Source organism: Mastigoproctus giganteus, chromosome 7, assembly GCF_048544385.1.
Source record: "Mastigoproctus giganteus isolate SK-2022 chromosome 7, ASM4854438v1, whole genome shotgun sequence".
In the NCBI taxonomy this organism is placed as follows: Eukaryota; Metazoa; Arthropoda; class Arachnida; order Uropygi; family Thelyphonidae; genus Mastigoproctus; species Mastigoproctus giganteus.
Genome location: NC_143581.1, coordinates 170188738 through 170205171, shown reverse-complemented (window position 1 = coordinate 170205171; position 16434 = coordinate 170188738). Strand labels below are relative to the sequence as shown.

Below are 16434 nucleotides of genomic sequence, written 5' to 3'. Positions count from 1 at the left end.
CGTTTGGTGAAACACAAGCAGTTGCTCTTGACATCTCAAAGGCTTTTGATCGTGTTTGGCGTAAAGGTGTTCTAAACAGGCTTTCATCTTATTTTTTTGGTAGTTGTTGGCGCATCGGCTTCTGTGGCCATAATGCACCTCCCAAGGTTTTTGCAGTACTTTGATCCAAGCCCGAGGCGGGATTCGAACCCGCGACCTTTGGGTTGCCTCGGCGGAAAAATTTTCAACGCACAAGACGGACATGGCCGGAAGCGGAAGTAGAGTATCTCAAGCAGCAGTACCGAACAGCAAGAAATGAATACACAGCCCTGATTAAACAAAGGAAGAAGCGCTCCTGGGAGCACCTAGTCTCCACAGTTGGAAATTCTGCTCCCTGGGGAGTGGTCTACAGAGTAATCACAAATAAACTCCCCAGGGGAGAAGTCATCCCAGCCACCAAGACGCCACAAGGCACGTATACAAAGACATGGTCCGAATCTATAAATAACATCGTTGACGCCATGTTCCATCAACACATGCCACCAAGCACCCCAGAGCAAATACTACAATGTGAGGAAAACAGCACATACACCACGGCCCAAGTGGAAGACAGATTCACCAAGGAAGAACTGGACACCACTGCGGCAAAAATAAAAAACAAGAAATCTCCAGGAGAAGATATGCTGGAGCTCGAGATCGTAAAGAAGGCTGTTGAAACCATCCCAAATGAGATCCTAAACCTCTTCAACCATTGCCTTGAAGCAGGCCATTTCCCAGCAGTATGGAGATCTGCAAAATTAAGGCTTATTCTCAAGAATCCGACAAAACCACAAGACCTTCCGGAGTCATACCGGCCCATCGCTTTTCTATCCATACTAAGCAAACTCCTAGAACATCTTTTAAGCAATAGAATACAAATTCATTACTCCAAGGCTGGCCTTCACTCTGACAACCAATACGGCTTTAGAAGGGGTTGCTCCACGGTGGACGCCTTAGAGAATATCGTCAAAGCAGCTACCACTACCAGCCACAAATACTTCCTTGTCATTTCAGTGGATTTTGCCGGGGCGTTTGACTCCCTCTGGTGGCCAAGCGTCCTCGGCAGACTCCGGAAAGCAAAACTACCAGCTAATTTGTACAATTGTATAAAAACCTATCTTGCAAACAGAACAGTAACCGTCAGTGCTCCGTACTGTTCAGTCACACGACCAATCTATAGAGGATGCCCACAAGGTTCAGTACTTGGTCCACTTCTCTGGAACGTGGTGCTCGACAGCTTTCTAAACCTCGACCTTGGTAATGTGAGATCACAGGCCTATGCGGATGACCTGATCCTGATGCTGGCGGCAGACTCAAGAACTCAACTAGAGATCTCTGCAAACCATGCTATAAATATCCTACAAGACTGGGCCACCCAAAATCACTTAAAGATATCCCCAACAAAAACCTGCTCCATCCTACTTAAAGGTTCTCTCAATATCAGAAGGCCTCCCCAGATAAAGATTCAGGAAACAACAATTAAGCTTTCCACCGAACTTAAATATCTTGGTATTCTGCTGGATAAAAATCTGTCATTCACACCCCATCTTACTTACCTCCGAAGCAAAATCAAAAAATACTCCGCACTAATAGCTAGAGTCACTCGTCGCGACTGGGGGCTTAAGAAGAGGACCCTAGCCCTCTTCTATAAGGCAGTCTTCTTACCAGCAATAACATACGCATCAGGAATCTGGTTCCACAAGGCGGTAACAGCAGTAAATAAAAGGAAGCTAGAGACAATTCAACGTTCAGTCCTACTGACAATCTCGAGAGCCTGCTGTACTGTAAGCACCCACGCCCTCCAGGTCCTCTTGGGCGCTCTCCCCCTGGACCTGGAGATCGTCCGCTGTGGGTTGCTTTATCAACTATCCAAAGGAAAATCAATCACCTGCCTAGACTACACAACTGATCCGGCAAACGATCTTAAACTCGAGAAAAAACGCCTTCTCACCCACCTACAGCAGGCCTGGCAAACCCGCTGGACGACTTCGACAAAAGGGGAAGTCACCCGAAGATTCATACCGGATAATCAACTAGTGTTTCCCAAAAGCCCAAACTGGTTTTCACCGGGACTGCTGACATCTTACCTGCTCACGGGACACGGTGCAATAAGAGCAAAACTCTCCAGTTTCGGATTGAGTGACACCCCTCTCTGCCACTGTGGACAGCCAGAGACGTGGGAGCACCTCATGCACCACTGCCAACTATACGAAGACCTCCGCTGCCTCTTAATAACTAGAATACGTTTCTCGCCAATAAACCAAGAACAATATCTCCTGGAGAGCGAGGACAACTATAAAGCCTTAACGCAGTTTGCGCAGGATCTTTTTACTAGAAGAACATACCCACAACCTTAGCTGGAATTTTCCCACAAATTAACCACTCGTCATCCACAATAAAGATCCTTAGATGTGTCAACCAAACAAAAACCTAACAGCTACAATCTGAAAAACTAATCATTAACTTAACCTGGATCTGACCACTGGCTTAAACTGGAGTCATTATCTGGACTTGACCACTCACACGGAAGGGACAACATGTCCCAGGAATGGCATACGAAGACCTGACAAAAACATTGTGCAGTTTGCTGCCGAAACATCATTAGGCGATCTGAACCGGGTACCCTCACTTGGTTCACTTTCTTTCCCTTCCCTTGGCAGGGAATGGTTACTCTGTAGCCCCCCCTGCCATCCCCTATCTTCACCTGGTGAGGCATGGGCCTGCCCCGCCGACTTTTTGGGGTTATCTTCACTATTGACCCCATATTTCTCTTTCACCCCCCCCCCCAGTCTTCAGTCTCCCTTCCCTCTCTAGCTATCTTGCGACTAGCGTTTGACGCTTGCCAAAACTACACAAGCCCCACACTAAAATAAAAAAAAAAAAAAAAAAAAAAAGAACTCTAACCCGTATAACTTATATCTCGGCCTGACCCAATTTCTAGCGTTTCTCTCCCCCCCTCCCCCCATTTTTTTTTTTTTAGGTCCTAGCCACTGAAATCTCAGGAAATTAGGTGGCAGGACCTGCCAGAGTAAATAGTAAATTTCTAAAATACTGGTGTACCTGGTCTGCCTCCACGAGATATAGTGTAGGCAACGGTGGGCCTCATTTGAGACCCAACCTTTTTCACTCTGGTGGGGCATGGGCCTGCTCCACTGACTTGGGGGTCATCTTCCCTATGGACCCCGTATCTCTGTCTTTTCCCCCCAGTCTTCAGTCTCCCTCCCCTTCTCTAACTTACAACTAGTGTCTGAATCAACTCTAAATTGTGTGAGCCCTACATCCAAAAACTTCACAACATCAAATCGCCCAACTAGTACTCCCTTTATTTTGGCTGACCCCTATCTATAGCGTGTTTTTTTTTTTTTTTTTAGGTCCTTGCCACTGAAATCTCAGGAAATTAGGTGGCAGGACCTGCCAGAGTAAATAACTAAGTAGTGTACCTGGTCTGCCTCCATGGGGCGGAGTGGGGCAACGTTGGGTCCCATTAGGGGCCCAGCGGCTAAATGACCAGATGAACAACGGTACACGACACTACACAAATACAAAATCCATATACTTTTAAACCTCTGGCATTGACAGTGTTCTGTTTCACACCCTCAATGTATAGCACGCGGATGGGGGGAAACCCCTGGTGCCGTTTGACACTAAACACACTCTGTGCCTGTATGGTACAGTAAACACCCGCTATTCACAGGTGTATGGTGGCCTCAAGACCATACTGTACCTGTATGGTCTTGAGGGCACTGCAAATTGCCGCTATGGCAAACTGGGCGGCGCTCCCTTGCCCCGCCCACTTTCTCTCCCTATCCCTGGTGGGGTGAGGGGAAGGTCTTTCTGCCCCCCCCCCCACAACCCCCTCTTTTCCCTCTGGTGGGGCAAGGGCATGCCCCACTGATATACCTGGGGTCGCCTTCCCTATTGACCTCATATTTCTGTCTTTTTCCCCCAGCCTTCCGTCTCTCCCCCCTACTCTACCTATATTGCCACCGAAAAGCGAATGCCCCACACAACGTAAAAATTTTAAATGCCAAACTCGACACACTTGCAACCTCTTTCGGCCTAATTAGATTCAAGCGTTATCCCCCCCCACCCCATTTTTTTTTTTTTTTTTTTTTTATATAGGTCCTAGCCACTGAAATCTCAGGAAATTAGGTGGCAGAACCTGCCAGAGTACTTATCTAAAAATACTGGTGTACCTGGTCTGTCTCCACGGGGCCAAGTGTGGGCAACGTTGGGCCCCCAGTAGGGGTCTAAACGGCCAGATGAACAACAGAACACAACATTTCACATGTACAATATCCATACACTTTTAAATCTCTGGCCATAGGTGTCGCACACTTGCAACCTCTTTCGGCCTAATTAGATTCAAGCGTTTATCCCCCCCCCACCCCATTTTTTTTTTTTTTTTTTTTTTTTTATATAGGTCCTAGCCACTGAAATTTCAGGAAATTAGGTGGCAGAACCTGCCAGAGTACTTATCTAAAAATACTGGTGTACCTGGTCTGTCTCCACGGGGCCAAGTGTGGGCAACGTTGGGCCCCCAGTAGGGGTCTAAACGGCCAGATGAACAACAGAACACAACATTTCACATGTACAATATCCATACACTTTTAAATCTCTGGCCATAGGTGTCGCACACTTGCAACCTCTTTCGGCCTAATTAGATTCAAGCGTTTATCCCCCCCCCACCCCATTTTTTTTTTTTTTTTTTTTTTTTATATAGGTCCTAGCCACTGAAATTTCAGGAAATTAGGTGGCAGAACCTGCCAGAGTACTTATCTAAAAATACTGGTGTACCTGGTCTGTCTCCACGGGGCCAAGTGTGGGCAACGTTGGGCCCCCAGTAGGGGTCTAAACGGCCAGATGAACAACAGAACACAACATTTCACATGTACAATATCCATACACTTTTAAATCTCTGGCCATAGGTGTCGAGACACACTTATGCGCAATTAACCTGGGGTTCAAATGGGGGCCAATTTATAGCTCTAATTAGAGTGTTTATGTTCCAGTTACTATTAGGACTAATGTTAGTTGGTTGCTGTTTGAGTTTAGCTTGTGCAGCTGTGTTTATGTGGTGTCTGATGTAATAGGTACTTTGTTTTTGATGAGGGTATTTTTCAGTTTTATTAAAGCTGCTATAATGTTTTCTGGGCTATTGCATATTTGTATAATTCTGTTTGTTTGTTTGTTTTCTAATCACGTTTCCACGTATATTTTTAGCTAATTTAGTTTCCCAGTTAGTTAGTTTAATATCTGCAAAGCCAAACCGGTCTCTTTTATCGTAGTGTCTGGTATATATGAAGTCACTTATTATTGTGATTTGACTATCTAGGTAGGTGGCTTGTAGGTTGCTTTCTGTGTTGGTTCTTTCTATAGTCAGTTCTTCGGGATAGATTTTTTTAGCCATGTTGTTGAAATCTGTATAGTTGATGACAAGTACATAGCCAATGTACCTGTAGTATGTAATGTCTTCTTTAATCTTATTTTCATAAAAGTGCAAAGAGGTTGGCTATGGAGAAAGAAATACTTGAACCCATAGCCACACCTCTTATTTGCACATAGATGCTATTACCCATCTGTATGTAGTTATTTTTCACAAGGTTGTCAAGGTCTATCCAGTACTGTTTTTTTACATCCTAGTTTATCTTGATATTCTGTGTAATATTCAGATAGTACAGTAGACTCGATTTTCCGGGATAGATGGTAAAAAAACAAATCCCGGATAATCAATTTCCTGGTTAATCCAAAAATACAGAAGTCTCTGAAATACGTAAGAGATATGTTCCAGGACTTCTTACTTCGTTGAGTTTTGCATAACTCAGGAATGACTAGTAACATTATTGCTACTAAATTATTACTGACAAATCTGAATTCAGCATGATACTTGTTAATGTTTGGCCATTTTCATACATTCTTATTAGTTTAATTTTCTGATCAAAATTGATCGCTTTCCTTTTGTTGGTAGATGTACTAGTACCGCTGTCACTTATTCTCTTAGTCGGCACCATGATAATGGTCAAAATGAAATTTTCGATAAAGAACTTCACAGGGTTAAGGTGAAAACTCACTATTATCATCCCGCGCAAGCCCACATTTTACTAAAGCACATTTCTGGAGGTCAACAAAAAACAATAAAAACAATTTGCACTTTTATTGGGTGTTTTATTGTAACTCCGTATCGTAACTCCGTTTTATTGGGCGTTTCTCTTAGCGCAATCTATTATAAACGGGTGGTAAACTTCATCTTATTGCATTTGCGATAATACCAATAGCTGGAATTCTGTGGATTTTTACGTTATTATGGTGAAGTGTGTGTCCACTTCACTGAAATTTTCAGTCATATAAAAAAATAATAATAAAATAAAATTACTGTAAGAATCTTCTCTTTTTTTTCCTATTTTTTTGCTTGTTACTCCGATCTTACTTGTGCAATTTGTGTGTGTGCCGTATTGTCGTTATTGATTACTTATTATTTTTTTTTGTTGTTTTAAATTTTACAATCCTAAAAATAAAAATTGAGTGAAAACAAATTTATGTAAATCCGTAGTTGCGTAAGTCAGGGACTTACTGTATCAAAAAATGTTCAGCAACCTACATAAAAAATATGGTGATAGATAAAAAATTTACCACGTACTACTCATGTGTCCAATACGATGCTTCCCTTTATTTTTTGCAATGTCGATTTTAAATCTAATAGCTTCCCTTTATTATATATATCCTTTATATTAGATCCTTGATGTTAGATCCATGACTCCTTTATAATAGATCCTTGATGTTAGATCCATGACTCCTTTATAATAGATCCTTTCCTGGTGTTGACGTTGCAGTAGTAGCAACTTCATCAACCATCTTCACAAACTCTTCAAATTTGCCAACAAAATCTATATGCTCCTTCAAATTCTTCCATTCCTCACTGTTGCTATCACATTCATTTGTTGGACCATGTTTTTCAATGATGTTCTCTCTAAAGCCACTCTTTCTGAAGCAGTTGATTATTACACTTGATGTAATACTTTCCCGAGCAATAACAAGATTACGGATAGCATCCAAGACATTCCAATTTGGCTGCAAATTGTTCCCTCCTATGTTGGGGATCAAGTACTTTTATCAGGCAGGCTCTATATGCTCTCTTGAGGTTATAAATGATGCTTTGATCCAGTGGTTGCATTAAACTGGTAGTATTGGGGGTAAAAACAACAGCCATATGTTTGTTTGTTTGTTATTTGGTTTTTAGGAGCATTAGCAACTAAGGCCATATTGCTCCGGGGATATGTGGTGGTCATTCCCTGACCTTTTCACATCCTCCATATTTGGTGGTGATGGAGCTCGAACCCCAGTCTAATCAAGAAGCGTGTGTGCTACGCACTGCTGCTCCTTCCCACCTGGCTACGGAGGCACCAACAGCCATATATTTGTCAACTTAAGTGTCTTGGTAGAATGGGCTGTACAACGGTCTAGAATCACCAAAATGTTCCTTTTTTCTGAAGCCATTCTTCTGTCCAATTTTGATAACCAAGACTGAAAAATTTTGAACATAAAGCACTTCTATTGGCCTCATAATCACAGGGAAGTTGGTTAACTGCTTTAAAACATCTTGGCTTGGAAAACTAACCAATCACAAGTGGGCGTAGTTTTGTACTGCCATCTGAATTGCAGCATAACAGAACAGTGAGTCTTTGTTTACTTAATTTTCCACCATGACAAGACTCTCCTCCTCGGACAGCAAATTATAAAATAAACCTGTCTCGTCAAGGTTAAAAATATCCTTTGCCTCATATTTTTCAAAGATAGACCGTACAGAACACAACCAGTCTGTAGCCTTTTCTTTGTAGACTGATATAGACTCACTGCAAACATTTCGCGAAACCAAGTTATTCTTGCCTTTAAATCTTTGGAGCCAGCCACTGCTGCATTTGAAGTCGCTATTCCCATGTTGCTGAGCTATATAATTTGCATTTTCTTGCAAAATCGGACCTGATATTGGCAAATTAGATGCACACATTTGTTGGTACCACTTGAAAAGTTTTGTTTCAAGCTCCTCATGTTTTGCACCACAAATTCATTTCCTGTATTTCATTGCTGCTCCAGTGTCATGCCCTTCTTCAAGTCTTTTTCGGTTTTTCAGTATTGTAGATAAAGTAGGGATGTTGTATTCCTTTGCAATGTCCAATTTGCTTCTTTCCATCCTATCAGCCTCTTGTATAATTTTTAGTTTAATTTCCAGGCTTAATTCTCTCTGTCTGTCTACATTTTGTCACCATAACACTGCTAGATAAGATTTAATATAAACAAATTTTAAATTAATTCAAAGACACAAGTTCCAAAAAAAGACATCAGTTCAGATAAAATGGCACAAAAAATAGATTGCTGTATACAATAGCAAAAGACTCTTTAAACTGGGGTAACAACTGCAGCTGACCTTATTCCCGTGGAGAGCAAGGGAGTGCACGTAAACAACTTAGAAAAACTTTTTATTCTTTTGTTAATTTAACAACTTGTCCTTGAGAAAGATGTTTTTCAGATTGCACTTGACGTTGTAGCTACCATAAACTGCTTTTGTTTACACAAAACTAAGTTCTAACAAGTCAGTGCCATCCTTCGGGAAGTAGGGAGCCAGGTGGCCAAGGGCAATAATCGGATCGCTCTGCCAAGATTTGTATTAAACATACAAAATGACAATGAGCTGTGTTTGCTCAATCTCTGTCTCATCTGTAGAATTTTTAATAGGAGGAGACAATATAATTTTTAATAGGAGGTGACACTTCAGAAGTCACGCTGGTTTCTTGCACACACGTCTATTGGATTATAATGGATGGTCAGTCCATATAGGTCATCAATATTGCTATGTAGTGCTCTACAATTTCACTGTATTCCATCATTTAAATTTGGAAGTGGAAGGTGGATCTGATTTTTTTTTTTTTATCAGCTGTTTACTTATGTTGATCACTTTTACATCTTTTCCCATTAAGCATGCTGCTTGTTGAGTCTATCTTTCTTAGAAAAGTGGGGCATCCTGTATCCACATTATCTTTGGCATATATCTTAAGCAATTCTTCTTCGATGGCTGTATTTCATAATCTATCATCTGTGTTGGAGAAAACTTTTATACTTTAACAGAATTAAATTTTTTATGTTCCTGTGCTTTTAGAGTTACCAGAGCAGAAACAGATGGGACTGGGATTGGGGTATTAATACCTTGACCTGGCATCCTCTGTTGAGAAGATTGCTGATACTCTGCCAATAAGAGATCTTGTTTGGAGGAATGGTTGTCTTTGTCTGTATTGTGTTTTTTTTTTTTTTTTTTTTTTTTTCATGTTTTTGGTTAATATCATCTTTGGTTAATATAAAGTCATGGAAGAGTTGTTTCTAGCCTGTGGATATGTGATTTTATGTTCTATCTTTTATTTTTTTAATTTTTTTACCTAATTTCCACAGCCTACAGGCCTTGAAGTATCCCGGAATGCTGGATGAGAACCTTTGTAGTTTGTACATCAAGGCAATTTTGTAGGGTCCATAGACCCACAATTACAGCAAACTGCATCTTTCCAGCATGTTACTTGTGAATGGGCAAATTTTTGGCACTTATACAGTTCAGTATATATGGACAAACAACACAATGGATAACCTGCTTTTACGATTGGTAAGATCGGTGTGCTGAAGGTAAGTATAATGTTGAAAGTAGATACAAGTTTGCCATCTTTTTCTGTTATTATTCTTTCTGTTCTTGCAATTCTTGTACTATTTCTTCTGATACATTAAATAAATCCCTGTCTGCTACGACTCCCTTTTAAGTGTTTACAATGGAATGAGGGATCTCCTTACCACAAGGAATTTTAAAGGCTGTCTTCAGTTGTTAAGGTTATGGCATGTTTTTTGGGACAAAGAAGGGATGATATTCATTGATCACCTTCAAAAATATAAATCCATTATGGGTGAATATTATTCTGCCTTGATAGGAAATTTAATGAGCAATAAAAAAAGTCCAAATGTCATGGGAAACTTTCCAGAGGGATTCTCTTCCTGCAGAACAATGTTTCCAGTCAAAAATTTCAGTTTATTCTCAATACAGATGTAGTCAGAAGGCTCAAATCATCATAGAGATAATGAACAAAAATTGAGATTAAGAACTGTTGTCGTACTCGCCCTATCCTCCAGATATAACCTCTTTAAAATGTGGAACTGTGTCTGTATGAAACTTTATACAACTGTCAGGTAAGTAATATACTCGCAGTCAAATTGTTTAAAAAAAAAAAAAAAAAAACTTCCTTACCAACAGTGCAACAATGTTTAAAATGATTGCTGTTCTCCTCTCCTGAAATAAAATAGCAAATCAGTAAGAAGAGAGCAGCAATCTTTGCAGAGAACAGTTAAAAAAAAAAAGAATCACGTTTAAGTTGTGGATATTATTTTGAAAAGGGAAGTATAAGAATGATTATGTTCATCGCTATTTCTAAACAATTCAGAGTAGCTTCATTCTACAATAATAATATTATTATTATCATTTATTGCTTTTTTACATTCACCCCCTGAACAGTATACAATCTAGAAGGGAGCAAAAAGAGTACTCATAAAATATAATTACAATAATATATACAATGACAGTATTGATCTACAGAAATATTTACAATTGTTATTTGTTACTTACATTTATATAAGGAATTAGATAAATGGGACTTTAGATAGGAGAGTATAAGTATACTGGTTCCTCAGATCAAGTGAAAATCCACAAATGGTTCTTTCTTACTAGACATCCCCAAAAGGTTTAGGAGTGGCTCACTCAAGGTTCTCTCTTTTTTTTTTTTTTTTTTTTATAGTTGTTGGCGCATAGGCTTCTGTGGCCATAATGCACCTCCCAAGGTTTTTGCAGTACTTTGATCCAAGCCCGAGGCAGGAATCGAACCCGCGACCTTTGGGTTGCCAGGCAGGCACTTCACCCACCCGGCTAAGGTTCTCCTGGATTGCTTTTTTGTATGTCTTATTTTCAATTACTTTAAATGGGTCAATTTTAAGTTCGTTAAAATATTTTAAGGTGTTTGCTGGAAACATATTATTCAAGCAGGCAAGGTTGTAGACTTTCATTCTTAAGGGAAACTTCTGTGACGGGATCTGGAACCTGTAGCAATTTCATATATGTTGGAAACATCAACTCTTCTGGTCAGTAATTTCAATAGAGTGACAAACCTCCAAGGTGTGATGTCAAGATTGGCGTGTAATGTCATCTGGGATATAATGAACGGAATCCCTTGTATGCAGTTTAGTCATCTTAAAATCCAATATTCAATACAGAATATTCTTTTATTTTTGGCATGCCGGTGCAGAGAACCAGGTCTCTGAAGCATAAAGAAGGATGGGTGTGAGACAACTGTTAGTACCTGCTGGATAGCCCAAAATACGGCATATGTTTTGTTTCTAGTTTGGTGGAAATGGTCCTGAAATGTGAGGTTCTCATCTCAGGTAAGACAAAGGTCTGTGTGGGATGAGACTTTTTTTTTCTTTTACTAATTTGCCATTGATATTGTTTTTATAGTGCCTCTTCATTAAAGTCATCTGAGCCATTTTATCATGGTTCGGTTGCAGCCCAGCCATTGCAAGAAATTTAATGAGATCTATTTCCAGAGAGAGATTTTGGCTGATTTCCAATGCAATATGTGGAATATCAGAAGTGAAAATAGCTTTAGGTTATCTGAAAAGGAACTGAACTGAAGTGGGGACATCAGGAAGGAAATGTCTCTAGAAGTGCAGTAAAGAGGGTAGCTGACATCATTCCACCCTGAGAGATGTATATCCCTCTTGATACTGATGGTTGCTGAGTTTGGGCCACATGAGATGATTAACTTCCTTGATTCCAGCAAAGAAGTAAAGATCTGGAGTAGAGGACCTGAGATTTTAAAGTAATGTTGAAGAAAATAAAGTAGGGTGAGGATGAACACATTATTGAAGGCAGCTCTAATATTAAAAAAAAAAAAAAAAAAAAAAAAAAATTACATCAATCTGCAAGTTGTTGTTTATAGTTTTCTCTATTCTGAAGAGTTTCCAAGAGATTGAAAGTTGTAGATCTGTGTTGAATAACTGCATGTAGGTGAGGAGGCTGATTAGAGAAGCTATGGTTGACTATTACAGGATGAATGAGTTTTAAAATATGGTTTTTCAAAGACCAGCAAAGTTGCATCCAACAGAAATTGGTGGAAATCTTTGTGATTTTGGATGATTAGATTAATAATGAATTAAAAGGAATACATCATAAGTATCATTAAATTATCAAGTAACTGACTTTGTATTTTCATTTTCCTATTTAAGATATATTACTTAAGAGTTCATAAACTTTGCTGTTTTAGGCTCACTATTCAGTTCTTTTCTGCATGAAGCAAAATATCAAACAGATTTATATAGAGAGGAAGATGCACTTATTACAAGACTAGTACCTGTTTCCTGCATTGAAAAAAAAAAAAAAAAAAACCATGAATGGGTGGAACTTAAGGCCAAATAACATTATTTATGCAAATGACGATTGGTTCTGGGAATCTAGAAAACATTGCATAAATTATATTGCCTTTAGAGGTGATTATGTTGAATAAAAGTTAATTCATTTCCAGATTACTTCAATCTTTCTATAGTAAGTCAAAAACTTTTCAAATACCCATTGAATCAATGTCAATGATGAAATTCAAATACTTACGGGAGTAAGGTCAGAATAACATTTCAATTTGGCAGAAAGTGGTAATAATTTCTTTTGAAGTTCTTTAATTTCCTATAAAAATCAAGAAATCCTATTGAAATCTTACATAGACACTGCATCAAACAAAGATATATAATATGGCTTTATTCTATGAAATGACACCAACTCATATACGATTAAAAAGAAAAATGTTTTATTCAGAAGCAATATTTACTTGATGCAAAAATATGAGGCTCAACTATGTGGTTTTGGTGCCTCACCATGGGAGAGAAAAGAAATATCATATGAAAGTATGACAACTGCATCTATCTGTGAGGTATTGATATATAGCCAAACATTGTTTAAGAGAAAGTGAAGAAGGCAAATGTAATACAGATGTCAACAAAGTTATAAGGGAGAAATAGTAGAGTGTTAAAATTTACTTTACCCTTTTCTATTATGGTTTTGATTTTTTGAAGAGGATTAAACATGAGCTGTGCTGATACTTGGGAGAATGCTTCTCTGAGGATATCTGCAATATCAGGAGAGGAAGAGAATTCTCGTCCATTCCAGTTCACATTCATGTTCAGATTACGAACCTAAGGGGCCATAAATTCAAATTAAGAAAAGAATAGATGTGCGGAAATTTGCCTTTAGCCAGCGGGTGGTTAATTGCTGAAACAAACTTCCATCTGTCGTTGTGGAAGTTGACAGGTTAAATAAATTTAAGGAGGAACTGGACAGGCATTTGGAGGGAATGGTGTGATTTTTTTTTTTTTTTTGGCTGATGCTGCATAAGCTCATACACTTGCTTTCTTGCATCACATGCCACTACTACTGCAAAGGGAGACGAGACAGGGGAATTTACAACTGAGTTGTTTTATCTTTAAACATATTAGTCTTTGATTCAAATCTTTAATTTTTGGAGCAAATTTAATTCAGGATTCTCTTTTAGCCTGTTTTCTTATATAACATGCTTTTTCCTTAATTTCTTGTATATGATGAAATTGTCTGTTGTAGTCCCTGCTTTATTTTTTGCCTATTTGGCATCACTACATGTGTTGTTCTATCATTGTTTAGCATGCTTTCAATTTCAAAAGGACAACTGTCTTTGGCAACATCGTGCTGCCAGCATCTGATGTGCAATATGTTTTGCAACATAATTAGTAGGTTAGTGCTGAATGATTTGTTTATTAAATGAAGTAAGAAATTTAAATTTGATGCAATCTACTACAGAAAATTTTCACTTTATATATTCTGCTTATGAAGTGCTTGATATTTATAGCTTGCAGATTATCTAATACTGTCCATTCAATACTTGGACATAAATCAGCAGAAGAGATGGATAGATCAATGGCTGAGGTTGATCCAGTAGATAAGGGCACATATGTAGGGAAATCAGTATTTAGTAGAGTAAGATTCTGAGAATCAAGTAAAGTTGATCAATTTTCCTCTTTTATCCATTTGAGAGGACCCCATAATGGAGGGAAGCCATTAAAATCACCAAATAAGCAAAACAGAGTTTGAATTTAGGCTACAAATTCTTCAAGATCTTTAATAACATAGGTGAAAGGTATATGGAGCCAATAGTAAATGCAGTGACAACTATAATATGAACAGAAACTGCTTCTAAGGAAGGGGAATATATTTGGATGGAATTCTAAAGTTCACTAAGACTGCCATACCTGCATGTGCAGAGATTCCTGTATTTGTATATATAGTTTAGTTTTTGATACTGGGAGAGACGTGGGGTTAAATTACACTCCTGTAATGGAGCGTAATTTCCTCATGGAGATCATCTATTTTATTACATAATATTCTGAAATCCCACTGTATGATGTGTTCCATTATTTAAATAATAAATTTGGTTTTGCAACAGGAAAATTAACCTATATTCATTTTATGAATGGATTGTGCAATGCAATCTTGTTTTGATTTTTATATTCTAAGAAAAGTGAGACACCTTGTGTACTTGCTATCTTCTGTATCCTTGCTTAATACAGAACACTGGTTTCTTTCCATGTCATCAGCTGCATATTCTAGGAAATCATCTAAACTGGTTGTATCATCCATATCCATACTTGCTGGGTATGACTGTTTCAATTCAACAGGATTTGATTTCCCTGCTATTTAAGAGTGGAAACAGCTGCTATCAAATGGAATTGTCAGAGGTGCATTATTGGTTTAGTCTACTAAACATGACTTAGATGGACACTCAGTCAAAAGCATTAACTAAGCCCATTCTGAAATTGATTTTGCTTGGGTTACTACTGATTGGTAAATTTGGGAAGAAAACATATGCATTTTGGTATTGCCACTTTAAGTTTTCTTTCTTCATGATAACTTACCTTATTTTCAATCTTATATTTTTGTATGTAGTAGTAGTGGCATGTGATGCAAGAAAGCATGTGTATGAGCTTATGCAGCATCAGCAAAAAAAAAAAAAAAAAAAAAATCACACCTTTCCCTCCAAATGCCTGTCCAGTTCCTCCTTAAATTTATTCAACATATCAACTTCCACAACGACAGATGGGAGTTTGTTCCAGCAATTAACAACCCACTGGCTAAAGGCAAATTTCCGCACATCTATTCTACATCTGTCCTTTCTTAATTTGAATTTATGCCCCTTAGGTTCGTAATCTGAACAAGTGGAAGGATCCCATCAGAATTCAGCATGCTCAACCCATTCAAGGCCTTATACACCTCAATCAGATCGCCATGCAGGTGCCTAGTCTCCAGCCACTGCAATTTGCAGAACTTAAGCCTCTCTTGGTAAGAGGATCCCTTCATTTCCCTCACCAATCTTGTTGCCCTTCTCTGTACACGCTCAAGCAAATCGACATCCTTCCTAAAATGAGACCTCCAGACCTGTACGCAGTACTCAAGGCGTGGCCTGACCATCGACTTATACAAAGGGATAATCACCTCCTTTTCCCTGCTAGCAAAATTCCTATATATCATTGACAAAACCCCATGAACCTGCCCTGGCAGCCTGTCTGCATTGCTCAGAAAACTTCATATCTGCCTGCACAATTACTCCCAGGTCTTTTTCATTTTCTACCACCTTAAGTGTAGTACCACACAGTTGGTACGTTTCTCTGGGGTTACTTCTACCCATATACAGTACTTTGCATTTGTTAAGGTTAAACTTCAGTTGCCACTTCTTAGCCCATCTGCTCAAATTATCTAGATCCTGTTGCAGAAACACACTGCCATTACTGTTATTAACAACCCTGCCAACCTTTGTATCATCTGCAAACTTCGATACTAAGCCTAATATACCTTCATCAATATCATTGATAAATATACAAAACAACAGTGGACCCAACACTGAAACCTGTGGGACTCCACTAATAACATTAGTCCACGAAGAGCAGCTTGATTTTTTTTTTTTTTGATTTGGTAGTTGTTGGCGCATCGGCTTCTGTGGCCATATTGCACCTCCCAAGGTTTTTTTTGCAGTACTTTGATCCAAGCCCGAGGCGGGAATCGAACCCGCGACCTTTGGGTTGCCGGGCAGGTACTTTACCCACTCGGCTAGCCCGGTCGGCTACGAAGAGCAGCACCCACTGATTACCACCCTCTGTCTTCTCCCACTCAACCATCCTTTTATCCATTGTAGCAACTTACCCTTAATACCATTCTGCTCCAATTTGTACAATAGTCTTTCATGCGCAACAGTGTCACAAGCTTTCCTGAAATCCAAATATATGATATCAAAATTATTTTTTTTGCATCCAGTTCCTTTGTAACCACAT

The 16434-nt window shown here is 39.0% G+C and overlaps 1 protein-coding gene across 2 annotated transcripts in view; it reads right to left on the bottom strand.

The window, feature by feature from the left end:
• Positions 1-16434, bottom strand: part of LOC150083328 (HAUS augmin-like complex subunit 1) — a 188490-nt gene that overhangs the window by 21429 nt on the left and 150627 nt on the right. For both annotated transcript variants that reach the window (XM_090377185.1, XM_090377186.1), the window contains one exon: positions 12698-12769. In XM_090377185.1, the coding sequence (XP_090233311.1) occupies positions 12698-12769 (72 nt within the window). The remainder of the gene's footprint in view (positions 1-12697; positions 12770-16434) is intronic.